Source organism: Strongylocentrotus purpuratus, unplaced genomic scaffold (assembly GCF_000002235.5).
Source record: "Strongylocentrotus purpuratus isolate Spur 01 unplaced genomic scaffold, Spur_5.0 spur5_scaffold_19, whole genome shotgun sequence".
NCBI classification, from domain to species: domain Eukaryota; kingdom Metazoa; phylum Echinodermata; class Echinoidea; order Camarodonta; family Strongylocentrotidae; genus Strongylocentrotus; species Strongylocentrotus purpuratus.
Genome location: NW_022145604.1, coordinates 5,584,834 through 5,601,735, shown reverse-complemented (window position 1 = coordinate 5,601,735; position 16,902 = coordinate 5,584,834). Strand labels below are relative to the sequence as shown.

General features: G+C 37.0%; 1 protein-coding gene across 2 annotated transcripts in view; it reads left to right on the top strand.

Annotated features, from left to right (window-relative positions):
- The window catches only part of LOC755000 (polypeptide N-acetylgalactosaminyltransferase 13), a 58,648-nt gene extending 42,885 nt beyond the window's left edge, over window positions 1-15,763 (top strand). For both annotated transcript variants that reach the window (XM_030990111.1, XM_030990110.1), the window contains exons 6-11: window positions 3,707-3,877; window positions 5,009-5,126; window positions 5,923-6,240; window positions 7,040-7,138; window positions 7,978-8,109; window positions 12,117-15,763. In XM_030990111.1, the coding sequence (XP_030845971.1) occupies window positions 3,707-3,877; window positions 5,009-5,126; window positions 5,923-6,240; window positions 7,040-7,138; window positions 7,978-8,109; window positions 12,117-12,251 (973 nt within the window). In that variant the 3' untranslated portion in view covers window positions 12,252-15,763. The remainder of the gene's footprint in view (window positions 1-3,706; window positions 3,878-5,008; window positions 5,127-5,922; window positions 6,241-7,039; window positions 7,139-7,977; window positions 8,110-12,116) is intronic.
- Window positions 15,764-16,902: the final 1,139 nt, after the last annotated feature.

The following is a 16,902-nucleotide window of genomic DNA, read 5'->3' as shown; positions in this document are numbered from 1 at the left end:
GCTGAATATAAATGCAGTTGGCAATTAGTGTGTATCGCTTCCATGCCTTTCACAAAGACACTACTGTTTCAATTCAGTGTCTCTGAACTCTGGAAAACAAATCAGAGATATTGACCCACACAGCTCATATAACAATCCCTAAGCCGACCCCGCCCCCTAGCTCCAAGAATTCACTTGTCATGAAGCTAAACAGGGAACCCTCACTCGGCCTGACTCATTACAGATGTGGGTACATTTCATATGTACATGTTCGTTTGGTGCAAGTTAGGATGTGTTGTGTAAAGTTTTGTGGCACAATATTTCACAATATTTTGTATCCCTGTTGATACTGATAGGTTCAAGTGCTTTTAATAATAACGGTAGTGAGTTTTGAATGTGTCTGTGTCTACATGTATGTCTGCATTTCACTTGCGAATAGTTCAACAGTAATGTCCTTTTTCATGGTGCAATCAAGAAAATGGCGATGCCCATGTCTTGCTGAGAAACTGTACTTTATTCTTGCTTTATGCCTTTCTCGTACACTTTGGTGGGGAATCTTGTAGATCGATGGGCAAGAGTGCAATAAATCTCTCAGAAAGTTATTCTGTTGGGTCAGTTCTCCTTAAAGCTTGTCTGTACTAGTTTGGCCAGGGGGATTAGACCTCCCTGCAAGGTCACTGACAGTTGGTTATCTCATCAAATCAGCTCTCAACATAAGAAAAAGGGGGTCATGGGGGACCAACAGGCACCGATTAGGCATTGTTTGCTATATAGAGGGCGCAAGTTGCTATAAGTAGTGCAGTGGGGCTTTAATAGAGCAGTGGGGAAGTCCCAGGAAGTCGATGTAATAACCCCTATTGTTGTGTCATGGAAGGTCAGGAGAGCAAAGCACTTTGATGCAGTGTACTAGTCTACAGAGATGCAGTCCCCATAGGGCAACAGTACGGTAGTGCTTATATTCTCTCCTTGAGAATAGACTGACTATTAAAAAATATTCATTTGTACACGTGTGCGGAGGACTTATTAGTCAGGCATGTCTGAAAACTTCTCTATTGATTCAAAAGTACTTAAGTATAAAATTAAGGCGCTGTCACATCAAGCATTGCAATTTACCAAATTTCATCACAAAGCACAACACAACTCATATGTGTTATATAACTTGCAACTCCTAGATCATATGATACATGTAGGTTTTATGGTACATTGTATTTCAGGAAATGTTAAAATATATGTAATGATTTTATTGGAGGATCCAGTGCCTTTGAGTTTTTTTTTTAATTCATAGAAAAATATGAAGCCATGTTGAAATGCTGTGTGTCATCATCTCCATCAATAATACTTTCTTTTTCTTTCAGATGCTTGTAAATAGTTGACACTTCCTGAATGCCAGCGTTCATTAATACTGATTACCGGTAATGAAACCTGCGTCAAGTTTTATGCACCAGCTGCGAGTTAGTGCACCGTACTGATGTGATAATTACCTATGACACTCTGGAGTGGCCTGCTCAAACTGAACACCGACCGCTGCTTTCATTTTCGATACTATTATTATTATTATTGTATTCCTGCTTTCTTTCTGGATGATATGAAGCACATCCATTAACAGTGCTTTCAAATTACCGATCTCTTTTATAGGCAGGTCTAGTTTTGCTGTTTGCTTCCCATAAAATAGACAATTTAACTGTAATTTGTTTTAAACAGTAATTGTCCAAACTTTTTTATGGGATGCAAGTTTCCTTACAGAAAAAAACTGAAGCGAATGGTGGGAATTTTTTGAAACTGTCTCAGAGACACATATAAACTTTGTCCATTTTATTGCTAATATTCTCATTGATTACTACAGAATAAAGCCAGGAAATTTCATGCACATTTTGTGTATTTGAAAAAGAATATAGATATTTGCATTATATTGATCGGTATTCATATTTGCATGCATTTTTAGTCATGTCATGTACACCGGTACTGAAATGTTCATGTTCATTCTACATGTACACGTATGCAAAATTATATTGTCTTTCTGGAGCCAAGTGGGCATTAGACCTGTGTAAAATCAAATGAGTTTTTTTTTATGCTTTTAATAGTGACCACCTGTCTGCAAAGACCACATTTTTTGTTTCCCTTGAAAATGGTTTCTCATTGAAACATGTACTAAAGAAATCTGTCTACAAAGACCGTTTTTTTTTCTCCCTTGGGCGGTCGCTATAGACAGGTTTGACTGTACTTGTACCGCCTATCTAGCTCTTAAAACAAACAGTATGATAGAGAACATGTGGTATGTACTCACAGGCTAGTCATGTTACTCTCTGCTAGTAGCTGACACCATCTGTTGGGTGTAGCCAGGCTGACTTTAGATTTTGTACAGTTTTCTGTATTTAATATTATTTGAAAGTGTCTTTAATAAGAAATATGAGCATCATAGCTGATATTCAATACTTTTGTTAGAAATATGAGTATGTTTAATTCTAAGTTTTGGACTTGGATAAAATACAAAGCCAACTTTGATATTAATTTAAAGTATATTACCCTAAATTTAAGACAGCTCCCTAGCAGACTTAAGCCAATTATTTGTGAGGCCTTGATTGGCAAGGATATGGTGTTTATACAGTCATCATAAGCTGCGCACCATTATATTAGCCAAGTAAAATGCTGAACAACATATTGACTTAATCCACATACTGAATTGAATACGGCACCAGATTTTGTCAGATTGTGAAGCTTGTGAAGAAAAATAATTAGAAGTAAACAAAACAAGATTTGTCACTTGAAGCAGGACACTAATAAAAGCTATGAGAATAAAAGATATTAGTGTTCACAATATCACAAATGGATGACTTACAAACAAATGACCTCTGCACTACTCGTTGCCATCAAAGTTAAGTAAGCTTTACCTAATGAATTCTACACAGTTTCTTCACATGCAATAACTTCATCTTCAGTCTGACAGAACTCTTCTTCTAATTTAATTTTTGTTGTTGCTCTGTCCATACCAGGACAATGTCCTTTTGCCTTGACATAGATGTAGATGTGATCAGCAATGATACCTTCCACTTCCAGTACAAGCCTGGCAACAACCCTGAGATTGGTGGCTTGGATTGGCTCCTCTTCTTCTTCAAAATCCCTCTTCTAAATCTCTTTCTCTCTGCTTTAATGCCTAAATTTTCTGCAATGATTGTTTCGAGAAAATCTGCTTAAAGTCTCATTCTATTATTATTCTCCTTGTTTCACCCGATCCAAAACCCAGTCTGTTTCCCCGGTCATTTTCGTGATCGGTGATGCCTTTCAGTACCAGCATGGTAACAACCCTCAGATGGGTGGTTTCAGTTGACCCCTCTTCTGACATATATTATCTGCAATGATTGGTTGGAGGAAGGACTTCTCATCAAGATATTAATCTTCCAAAGTCTGGAGGTGTCATGGACGAGTGGATACGTTGCTGGACTGTCGATCACAAGGTCCGCGGTTCAAATCCCGCCGCGGCACTAATGTCCTTTGACAAGACATTGATCTACATTTGCCACACTCCACCCAGGTGAAGTAAATGGGGACTGGTAGGAAGGAATTCCTTGAATGCTGTGAGCACCGAAATCGGTAGCCTAGCAGAGCCGGGGTAATATTGGAGCGCTTTGAGCACCTTGCAGGGTGGATATGTGCGCTATATAAATATCCAATATTATTATATTATTATTATTATTATTTAACAATATTGCTATTGTTCTAATCATTTTAGGACGACATCTGTTTGCCCGGTCATCGACGTGATCAGTGATGACACCTTTCAGTACCAGCACGGTAACGACCCTCAGATGGGCGGCTTTGGTTGGTCCCTCTTCTTCAAGTGGTTTCCGGTTCCTAAGAGGGAACAGATCAGGAGGAAAGGAGATCCAACTGAACCAGTCAGGTAATAATATTAAATATATATGCATCATATAACGTCTCTATTCACTTCCAAAGAGCTTTGGAAATTATTACCCTAGCTTTAGCTCCGGCAACCGTAATCAGCGCACAGTGTACAGGAATCTATCAAGAAAGAAATCAGAAAGCTTTTTATTAACCAATCATAAGGATATATTGACTGCTTTGAGAGGCATAGTGGTTTCTATAGGGTCAAGGGAAACTCACAACCTGCTATGACCCCAAGGCGCTTGCGCCGCGGGGTCATAGCAGGTTGTGAGTTTCCCGAGACCCTATAGAAACAACTATGCCTCGAATATTAAAAGCAGTCAACATATATTTTATATACCGAAAAAAAGGAAAATGTTGACTCACCCATTTAGGTTTCCATCTCATCGCACAAAAGAAACTTATACGGTAACACGTAAACCAAAATGGGGATCGCAGCAAAATGACGTCACGTTTCACAGCCATGGAAAAAGTGCTATGAAAAATGGATATAAACCGGTAGAGCCGGGAAAAATGACTATGAATTTCAATTAGCGGGCATGGTTGGGGATCGCAGCAAAATGACGTCACGTTTCACAGCCATGGAAAAAGTGCTATGAAAAATGGATATAAACCGGTAGAGCCGGGAAAAATGACTATGAATTTCAATTAGCGGGCATGGTTAAGAACATGACTGCATTTTCAACCAATCAGAAGACAGGATTAGTAAAGAATCTTAAAATGAGGTATATAACCTAAACTATGATATTTCTTCACCCATTATGTATGGAAACTGAGAGATCCCTGTCTGTATTAAGCATAGGGAACTTGAGAATGCAGTAGTAAACAATCATGATCCATCAAAAACTTATCATGATGGGTCTATGGTGTGCCATGGTGTTCAGGATACTTTTGTCTTAATATGTACAAGTGTATGAACAGTATCTTGCTTTCCTTGCTTTCAGGCTACCAGTATTTGGTTTTCAGCAAATCTATGCTACTTTCTTTTCAATTGGCTGGCCCAAACTTTAAATGATCACATTTTTGTTAGATGCAGCTTCACTGGGAGTACATCAGAATTAGTTTTAAAAACAATGTTCGATGGGCTTAAACATCACTGATTTGCATTGATTATTACCCTCCTATTCAGGTCTCCCACAATGGCCGGTGGTCTGTTTGCCATAGACAAGAGCTACTTTGAGGAGCTAGGACAGTACGATCCTGGCTTCAACATCTGGGGTGGAGAGAATCTGGAATTGTCTTTCAAGGTAAGTCATACTTTTAAAATTATTATTAGTAATTCGCAGATGTTATTCACTTTTTCTTTTGGATCCAATTTTTTTCTATCTATTGGTACCGAAACCTGTATGAAAAGAGATGCTTGGATAAAGTGGAGAAGTTGTCAGACAATGGGTCACATGATATTGGTTCAAATTGCTGCCACAGCACTGATACCCTTTAGCAAGATATTTATATAATATTGGATGGTTTTGAGTGCTATACAAGAATGTATTGCTCAAGCTATGACAATATTGGACGAGTTGACAATTCCGATATTGTCCTAGCGAGAGCAATATGTTCTTGTATCTTATGAAAACAAAGCCATATAATGTTATTATTACTAAAATCTATATAAGGCTGACTAGCGAAATAACAAAATTTGAATTGCCGCTGTAAATGTGGCTTTATTTTTGTATGATTTCGATATCCATGATCGAAGTTACTGGATGACTGAGCAATACGAAAACAATATTGAACAGACGTCCGGGTACTGTGCTAAAGATATTGAATACACTGATTCATTGTACCACTTGGAAGCCTTATATAAATAATACTAGATTATATTTGCCACACTCAACTTTTTACATTTAATGCCTTTGAAGTTGCCTTGTCACTATCTTTGGGGATTTATTCTTGGTATTTTTTTTCAGGTCCCCCTTGCTTGGCATTAGCATCAATGTTCGTACATTGTAGTGGGAACTGCTTTTAGCCTATGCATGCATGGTTTATATAACTCTGTTGATGGTTTACCCTTTTATTTTTTGTTTTCTCCCTTTTCCTTAGTTGTGGATGTGTGGCGGTAAGCTGGAGTTCATCCCTTGCTCCCACGTGGGCCACGTTTTCCGCAAGAAGTCTCCCTACCACTTCCCCCCTGGCACCAACTACGTCAACAAGAACAACAAGCGACTTGCCGAGGTCTGGCTGGACGAGTACAAGAACTTCTACTACAGGATATCGCCCTCTGTGGCCAAGACGGATCCAGGAGATATCTCGGATCGGTTGAACCTAAGGAAGAGCCTGAGCTGCAAGTCATTCAAGTGGTATTTGGAAAACATCTATCCGGAATCATCATGGCCAGTCAACTACCAGTTTATGGGTGAAGTAAGTACCCGGAGGTTGGTTGATTGGGGCGGGTCTTAGATTCAAGTGGTATCTAGAAAACATCTATCCGTAATCATCGTGGCCAGTCAACTACCAGTTCATGGGTGAAGTAAGTACCCGGATGGCGGTTGATTGGGACGGGTCTTAGAGTGTCTGTCTTTAATGTTTTTGTCTGTCAAAGGTTGTGGACATTTGACGATAATGACCCATCATCAGGGAGATCTTGGGTACTTCTGGTTAGAATCAATGATTTAATTTGTCATCTCCCTGATATTATGCTATTTAACTCTATATAGTGTATGTGCTGGTTCAACAGTATCCCTGTGCCACATGGTATTTATTAAGAGATATTTTTACCAACAGATTCTACTTCATTTCTAAATTCCTGGATAAAGCAACATGTACTACATACAATTGATAAAAGGATTGTCATGTAGTCACTTGAGACTGTAGATGGGTCATTATGCAATCCTTTTTGCAGTGCACACTCCCATCCATTTGTTTATAGACAATAATGGTTTGTGGCAATTGGCACATTTGGCAAGCCTGCGGATGTGCCAATTGGAACTTGTAACAAAAGAAAGATTAAACAGTCACATTGCATTGACATTGTGCAGTGTTTAGTGAGGTTAACCAGTAACTTGTTCCCAACACAAATGCTTTCTTACCAGGTTTTGCCTCCTTCAGATTTTTAAATTATTTACTTTTCTGTTCTATTTGTTAATTTTTAACCATATTGCCAATGGGAAGGAAATGAATGTTTATTTTCATGTCCTATCCTCTCCTTTGTCTCCATCAGGTGAGGAACACAGAGGCTCATGTCTGTCTGGATACTATGATGAAGGAGGCTGGTAATAAAGTGGGTCTGTATGGATGCCATGGGCAAGGAGGAAACCAGGTAAAAACAGGTTTGTCTGTCCTCCTCTCTCTCTCTGTCTTTACTTTTGTCTGTATATATCTTTGTGTCTCTCTATTTGTCTTTCTGTCTCTATCTCTCTCTCTCTGTCTGTCTCTGTCTCTCTCTCTCTCTCTCTCTCTCTCACTCTCTCTCTCTCTCTCTGCCTCTGTCTGTCTGTCTCTCTCTCTCTCTCTCTGTCTCTCTCTGTCTCTCTTTCTCCCTCTCTCTCTCTCTCACTCTCTCTGTCTCTCTCTGTCTCTGTCTGTCTGTCTGTCTCTCTTTCTCTCTGTCTCTGTCTCTCTTTCTCTCTCTCTCTCTCTCTCTCTCTCACTCTCTCTCTCTGTCTGTCTGTCTCTCTCAATATCACTTTCTTTCCACCCCGCTCTTCCTCTTTCTCCTCCCCTGCATTTTACATACAGTCTTTATCAGTTTAGGCGATGCAATTTTTTTTTTAGTTGGACTAGATTTTGCCCATTTTTTTCACCGATAGAGTGATAATTGTTTGTTTAAAACAAGATGTGAGATGTGCATAATAATCATGTAAACACCCTCCTCCATGATATTTGCAAATTGTGTCACAGCATTTTGATATACAGTCAAACCTGTCCATAGTAACCCCCCAAGGGAAACACAAAAAGTGGTCTTTGTAGACAGGTTCCTTTAGTACACGTTTCAATGAGGAACCATTTTTCAAGGGAACAAAAATTGTGGTCTTTGTAGACAGGTGGTCTCTAAAGCAGATTTGACTGTAGTTTAAATTGTTATTTCTCACTCTCTCTCTCTTTCTTCCTTTCTTCCCCCCCCCCCCTTCTTCTCTCGCTCTTTACCATTTTGTCTAGATTTGGGCCTTTACCAAGAACAACGAGTTGAGGCATGACGATCTTTGTCTGGATGTAGCGCGAGGAGGACCCGTCATGATGCTGAGCTGCCATATGCAGGGAGGAAATCAACATTGGAACTATGATGAAAAGGTAAGATAGTTCAGAGGAAGTTCAGAATTCATAACTTCTATAAAGAAACTTGCTAATGATGATAAAATGAAAGGATGAATAATATTTTGTTCTCTCTGGAGGTTTCGTGGTTAAGTGGTTTATTTACTTGACTAGCAATCCAAGGGTTGATGGTTTATTATCTCGGCCCAGCATTAACGTCCTTTATCAAGACATTAAAGGTACTATGTCCCATTTGCAGGCCAAAAAAATGAAAAAGTTAAATTCCAACTGCATTTGAAAGATAATACTAATTTAGAACTTCCCTAAAAAAGGTGGGGCTTGAAAATGTCTTCAAGTGGGAAAATAATGACTATTAGTTGTCAAATCGACTTTAGGGCTATAGAGCCCAAAAGTAATAGTCTTGATTTTCAGACAATTGTACCGAATGGTCATACGTTTTATGCTGCGCAAAGATTCAATCAGTTTAATCTTGGCCATCACAAGAAGTGGGTTATTGATGTAGACAAATGCTCATGTATCCTTTACAGCTCATTTTATGTATGTTATTACCAAAGAAGAAAAAAAGCCAGTCAGTCACTCAAGTGTCTGACAGCGAAGTCTAGCAAGTAAACGGGTTTCCTTGCATAATTTGAATATGAGGACACTGCTAACGTTTAAATTTCACAGATAGGACATACATGACATATTCATAATTCCTGCAAAGTTCTACAGCATTTAAGGTTGGCTGCAAAAGGGACATAGTACCTTTAATCCGCATTTGCCACTCCCCCCCTGGTGTTAATGGATACCTGGCAATCACTGGGGTAGTAGTATGTTCAGTACCCTCAGGAAGAACGGCATTGATGCTGATGAGCCTTCCCTGGGTAAACAAAAAATGCTCTCATTTATCACATGTCACATTATAATGTAACGTTCCCCTGCGCTTCTAATGAGCTTTGGAAATTGGAAGGGGCAGGGGGGGGGGGGGAACAAATGCTGAATACAGACATTTTGAATGTGAGTTTTAAATATTTTTCTTTACTTCATGGTCAGCTTTAGTAACTTACATTTTGTATTGATAAAGTCAAACCTGCTTTAGTGACCAACTGTCTACAAAGAAAATACAATTTTTTTTCCCCCTTGAAAATGGTTTCTCATTGAAACATGTACTAAAGGAACCTGTCTACAAAGACCACTTTTTGTGTTTCCGTTGGGCGGTCGCTATGTACAGGTTTGATTGTATATACACATGGGAAGCTTGATGTTGAGTGAGCTGAAATCTTATTATTATGTAGTAATAATCCACCTAGTCTATACCTTTCTTTCAATATCCCTGAACTTTTGTAACCTGCACTCAATTGCCCCACCTACCGTTGCACCTGTTACTATTAAAATTCTGACATTATACCTCGTTCACATACCGGTATGCGGCTGAAAACCCCCAACCCACATTTCTTCAGCTTATAACATGCAGATAAGGAGTATGCTGGTCCTTGCTTGTGCAAAGCTGCTTTTTTATTTCAAATTCCTTTTTGTCATTAATTTAGGCACATACAACCCCCCCCCCAAAAAAAATAAAAAATAATAATAATAATAATAATAATAATAATAATAATAATAATAATAATAAATAAATAAAAAAAATAAAAAAATAAAAAATAAAAAAAATATTAAAAAAATAAATAAATAAAACTAAACAGCATTATCTGCATAATATGTGAAGGGCCCTCAATGATTTAAATATCAAAAGACATTTCCATAATTGCACTTTTTATTACCTCTTATGCCTACCGCAAATTATATGATTCTTCTGCAATCTCATTTTCAAAGAAACTGCTGTGGCTTTGGATATGGGAATCTAAACAAATATATATCCTGGTAATGGTTCAGAATAACGTTATGAATACTAACAATCACAAATGATGTAGTTGGGGTTAAAAGCCAAATCTGTTTCGAATCGTAGATGATAGTCCAACCGAAATTGCGTCAAAGATTTTGTGCCGATCAAGGTTTCTCCTTCGAGGAAGTTTGCAGTAGCCCGACTTTGCTTTGTTACTAAGTATTCCAAACCTCTATTATTAAGATTGTACATGTTTTACATGTATGAATGCTCATTGCAGAATCTTCCCAAATGGGGACGTAGGCAGGTTCGTATAGTGTGCGGTTGGCTTTACACGTACCTGATGCATTGATTACTCTAACCCGTTTTTTTTTTAATACTTTGCTTGTTTACTTTCCAAATGCCTACCTCAAGCACCTGAGTCAATCCTGGACATTCACGCAGGTTTCCAAAAAGAACTTTAACTCTCTAGTAGATTCCCAACTCACATCATTCCTGCTTTATTTGCAGAAAAGCATGCAATCGTAGATATACTGTAGTTCCATCTCCCAACTCCTGGGGTGGTATTCTGAAAAATGATAGTAATTGTCAAAACAGTATTATTCACAAAACACTGTACATTAGAGATGCATGGGTGTACTGTCTAATATCAGAGTTTGGAACCCTACTCTGTCATTGCTTAGATATGATGAGAAACATCGCTATATGGGAACATAGTTTTTGAGCTTTCTGCTACTCTTTTTGTCAGTATATCTGGAGTCTTTGGTTTAAAAGAAGGGCCTTTACCCCCCCCCCCCCCCTACCTCCCCCTTCTCTAAGCATGCACAGGTACATGTATATATTCTCTCTGCAATGGTTTATTTTCCTTTCTCTCACTCCCAAAGCTTCATTTTCCTTTATCAAGCCTTGTTTAGATGTGTAGCTGTAAACCGTGGCGTTTGTTTTTTAAATGATGACGTGAAGTATAATACGCTTCATGCCTTATAACACAGAGCTAACTGAATACTTGCAGGACCTTTGTTGTGTGTACTTGCCATATATTCACACATTCAACCAATTTTTTTTTTTTGGTGGAGGTTTTATTTACCGCATCATGTCTGGACGAGCCTTACGTATGCAGATGTGCTTATTCTATCAACAATGGGTTTTAAAAAATGTTTCCTTTATGTTCCTCGGACTACTTTTTCCTCTACATGTTCATGTGTAAGTGTTAATGTATTAGAATACCTCCCTATCATTTTGTCATCCAGTGTGTAACCACGTGTTTATTCAAATGTCTTTATTAAAAACGTATTTGTGTATGTGCCAATGATTTAGTAATACCGTGTTAAGAAAATTAATTAACTTGTTTGTGTGTTTCGTAAAAAGCAGGACCAGAGCATGATCTGGTATTGAAAGTGTTAATCTTTGAGATTAGCATCTGCTGCAGAAAGGTTTAACCTTACATGTACATTTCAAAGAACTTAAGAAACATGTATAAGGACAATTAGGCCAATAGAAGGGCTAAACTATCTCCAAAGCCATTATATCAAGGTTCTTCTGTACGTGTTAGCATCAAAGATGACTTTCTTTAAAAACAAATGAAGCAGGGCTAAAAAAAATCCCTATTTCTTTATTTGGGTTTCAAGTAAAACACTATAGGTCTTTACACCAATCCTGTTTACAATTAATCGTTCAGGGGTGGGGTTTTAGAGATTAATTTTAGGGTGAAAGTTATTCTCATTGTGGTCCTGCAAGATATTGCGATTGTCCATTTCTTTTTGGAGCCATGCGTTTTGAATCCCTATCATGAGCGAGCCAGGCAAAAGGAATCAGTCACAGGATTCTTTGTCAGGACTTTCTAAGATTCTTGGATTAACTTTAAAAGGGAAATGGTTGTCAGATGCCATGTGTAGCAGTCTATAATTCGCTGACACCAGACTTGGTGGAAATACCAGTAATGGGTCTACAAGTCTGCACACAGCAAACCCCTAGTCCGTTCAAGAAATAACCCCTAGTCTCTCAGAGAGTCTTAAGGTGAGAGAAAAGTAAGATATTAACTTTTACCATATGGGGGAGTGGATAGCTAATCCTGGTTATTGACAACACCCGTTTGGGGGTAAAAACCCAAACGGTGTCAAATTCTCCAGAGCCCACTCCTAAGCATCTTTGAAATAATAACACTTATATTTCTTTTCTCTTCTTCTCTGAATGTTTTGTTTTGCAGTCGAAAGAGATGAAACACAGCAGTGGCCTGTGCCTTGATCTGAGCGACAAGTCAAAGGAGGAGCCTAGCGTTCAGGCTTGCAACGGAAAGAAGTCACAAAAATGGGACCTTAAGACGCTCGACTTGATAAGTTAAGAGTACCTAAGGCAAAGCAGAGGTGGTATTTTTTTTTAGTGATAGCCTTTTCCAAATGTTGATTGAAGAACGTGTGAAAGGTTTTGAATGAGAAACAGTATGACATGCTGCTTCTGACAACTGATTGTGAATACCTCCTAAAATCAACACAGGACTTCACACTCAAGGAGGCACCCAAACTTTTAATGAGATATCTAAATACAAGGATATAAATATATCAATTTTGTTTCTATCTGAGGTAGACAATACAAAAGCATTTTATGATTTTTAATCGATTTGGAGTTTTCAATTAACAATTATGCGATAAGTTTTTTCCTGTGAGGTTGAACTGGCAAAATCGAAGGTATTTGGTAATTTTGTGTCCCATATTTTACCAAACATCATCGAGTTATGAAAAACAATCTATTTTATGAGTATCATCTTTTGGTAATATTTGTTCTTAGATGCTCTAGTAGAGCTACTGTACATGTATACAATCAATTTAACCCGCAAATAAATCAAATTATTTGATGTTTATGTTGTCTTGAACAATGGGATAAATCTCTACCTTTGATTTACCCTAAAACAAGCACATGTGATGTCTTTTTATGGATTCTAGTTTATTAGACTTGTCGAATGTCGTCGCGGCAAGGTAAAGAAGAGCAATAAGGTTTCGTTTTAGACAACAAATGATCAGCTGATGTGACTTAAATTTTTTGTAGTATTCTTTTTTGTATTTTTTTAGATTATGAATAGAATATGAATGCTCTTTATCCATCCATTTTGAGAAAGTTCCAATTTATGTTGTTTTGTCTTTAGTCAGGGGTAACTGTAAAACAAGAATGTTTTGCAACATCAAACTGTACCACGTTGAATAATGATTGCCATTTTCACAATTTTTCTTCTTCTGTGAATGCATGTTGCAATCATTGTGACTCGATCTAATTTTGATATTTCACCGCGTGATACTTTCTTGAATTCAAACCACTTGTAAAATTTGCGAAAGTTTCATGCATGCCAGATTTCTTGGTTTTAAGGTATTTGATTTCCATTTCTATTGGGCGATTTCTCTGTCTTTGATATTCGTTTTTTGTCATGTGTTTGATCATCCGTCGTCAACTTGTTTCAAAATTTATTGTAGCAAGTTCAGAAGAATTTATGATTGTACATACCTGTCGTAGTTACCACCTCTTCATAAAGGCCACCTTCTTAGAATGGTCATGCAGTTTGTCTCCCTTGAGAACGAAGTGTGTGTCATAGAACCTGTCTAGAAAGGCCACCTGTCTGCAGTGGCCACCTTTTCTGTTTCTTATGTTAATGATGTTTGATATCATTTTTTTGACAATGTTCGGGAGATTTCATATCATTCAAAACGTATAGAGTCTATCACGCTTTCTTTAGTCACTAGTATTATGAACTAGATTATACCAGTGTGAGCAAATTTCAAACATCAAAAATCAAAATGGGTAGAACTAAGACATAAGATGTAGAGGAGAGGTGTATGAATGCACACTGGTCTTTCTAGATGTAGATGTACGTGTAGAAGGATGATTTCTTGTGCTTTACATTGATTTTATTCAAAGAAAATTATTTAATGTCTTTCTTAAATTGGTAGATACATATACAGTTAGATGTACATTGTACAGTATGTTTCTGGTGTTGAACATTAGTGTGGCAGTGTGTGCGTGGTGGAAGAAAAGAGATGATGGTTGTGATGTGGTAGGTTTTTTTTTAATATTTTATTTTTTATTGATTACCGGTATTAAAAATCAAACACGCAATGCTGTTTCGCCGCCCTGTGCCAGATCTCCTTTTCTTTTTTCACCCAATACAAGAATGTGACTCTCAAAAAATGCTACAATTACATGGTTATTATTGGCCTGCTAAACTGGTAATGGTGAAGAAAGGGCAGTGGTAGACTCTTTTAATAGCTCTAGATAGGTCTTATTCTACACAGTATGTACACAATTTGTATATTTTTTCTGATCTTTTTCTTTCTAGCCTAAACATCTTAACCTCAGTCCAACATTACTTTAGTGCCATCTCCATACATTGATAATTTGCATAGCATTTTTTAATGAGTAGCACTCAAATCAAACTTGAACATATATCACAGATTCATCTTGTATTTTTATACTCTTTTTCTATCTCTGTGTTTGGAAAATATTAGTACAGTTATATGTCAATTTATACACATGTTCATGATCATGCTAAATTGCAATTATATTGTAATTATTGTATTCTGCGATTTGTAATTCTCCATTTACATGTAGTTTGTGTTTCCATTTTTGCCATATTTTTTCCCCATTATATTTATGTTACTAAATTGCTTTATTGACCTAAAACTCATACTTCACATTAGTACATTTGCTATTCTAGTATTGTTTATCATTTCAAGTGCATTATGCCTGTAAGATATGCAATCAAACATCTGCTCCTGTACTTTGATTTGTATTTTGAGGTTGCAGGCTATTAGTTATGTACAGTATTTCTTCATTTCTTATTAGAAGATTTTAAGCAAAAAGTGGGGGTCCCACACCAAGTCACTGTGAATGTTTGAACTGATAAATAACTATTGTCCCATAGTGGCCAATTTTGTAAAGGACTAAATAAATAATCCTTTCTTCATCAAATTGGCAACACTGCTGTATTTTTCCCTAAGTGACGAGTGTGACAGAAAAATTTCACCTGTTTACCTGGGAGAGATAGGAACGAAGATTATGGTTTGTTTTATTAAAGATAGTAAACATTTTGATTTTATCATTGTTGCCAATTTGAAAATTCAAAATATTTTCACCTCTTTTGAATATTCTTGGCATTACACAATCTTGTATGCTGCAAGAAAATAAATGTGTACATGTTGTGTTTGGTCCAGAGTAGAAGTTAGGATATATCGCTTAGTGTACAAACTTGCCTCTGGAGCAGTTGTCACAGAAGTATGTGCGGTAAACCAAACTATACCTCGTTTAGGACTTGGTACTGCTTTGTATTTGCTTTTGTATATTTTGATTAGGATGATATGCCTTTGGGTCCATATGCACAATGGCTGCTCACATGTTGTTTCCATTTGTCAAATGGCATCCGAGCTGCAATGTTTTAAACATATTTGTCTTTGATATCATTTTTATGTGGTAAAGCTTGCATTGAAAGTAGTCTTATTTATTTCATGTTTGGAGTAAGTACTGTTAACCTGTTTAGTGGTTTGCAAACTGTTGTTGCATGCTTAAGGAGTGAACAGGGACCCGTTTCACAAAGCCTTTATTCAATGACAAATGACAAAAATCAGTGACAAATCTGCTGATAACCAATCAGAAGCAAGGATTTCACTAGCTCATAACAAAAACTATCATTTGTCACTGATGATGATGTTTGTGAAATGGGGCCCAGATTTAAACTTTCTTGTGTCGGCCTTTGCGCAGTTGGACCAAAGACGTTGATGAATGCTTCTGTTAAACTAATCAACTCAATGATACATGATTTTAGTGCCTTAGCCATGTCTGTATTTGAATTTTCTTGAACTGCAGAATTTAAAACTGTTTTACAAACATTTTTATTGTGTTATATTCAATCACCGGCTTGATATATTATGTACTTCATCATGCTTTTGTATATTTTCTGATGTGTTTCTTAAAGGGAAAGTCCACCCCCAAAATAAGTTTGTTTCGATAGAGGCAGAATAATAAGAAAATCAGGTGAGTGAAAGTTTGAGCAAATTCTGAATGAAAATAAGAAAGTTATGAATTATTAAAGTTGTGATCAATCAAATACAAATTGGCAACTCTGTGACTTATCATACGAGCTCTCCTTCATTTGCTTTGTGCATAATATTCCATAAAATCATGTTTTCTTCGTTATTGATGACGGAATATATATTTGTTCCTTGCAGGGGGAGTATAGAAACATATTTGCAATTATTATATTTAGGGTGCATGTATGGTTGAAATTTTTCTTGAGGGAAAATGAAAATTTCAGATTTTTTTAGTACTGAGCAAATGGAAGTTGAGCTCGCATGATACGTCATAGAGTTGCCAATTTGTGTTTGATTGATCACAACTTCAAAAATCCTAACTTCCTTATTTTTAATCGGAATTTGCTCAAACTTTCACTGACTTGTTTCTCTCATTTTTCTACTCCTATTAAAACTAACTTAATTTCAGGATGGACTTCCCCTTTAAAGATGTCCTCTTTGTCTATTTATTATGTATGATTAGTTTCTTCTGTTTAATTTCCTTACTCCTACATGTAGGTGTCTTTTTATCTCTAACTTTTATGGAAAATATGAATGTGAAATTAAAGCACTGATGGTGTCAATTTGAAATTTCATAGTTGGTAACTTTGCCTTTTATGTTTTTCTTTGAATAGTACATGTACCATGTACATGCCAGTATACGATATAATCATGTACATTAAAAAAGATTGTTTTGTAGTAGTAGTAGGAGTTATCATGCCTTATAATTCATTAATTGCCACATTGCCACATTGCCACATTGCCACATTGTCAGTTTCATATGTGGTTCTGTTGTATAAACTTGTGTGCAAAAGATGTACGGTTCTCTTCCTGTAAAAGAAAAAAAAAAGAGCCCCAAAGGGTTCAAAATATGTTTTTTAAACTAAAATTCCTTGAAATTAAAACTGGCTTCACTAAAGATTGACTCCTTAGTTCTTTAAAGCA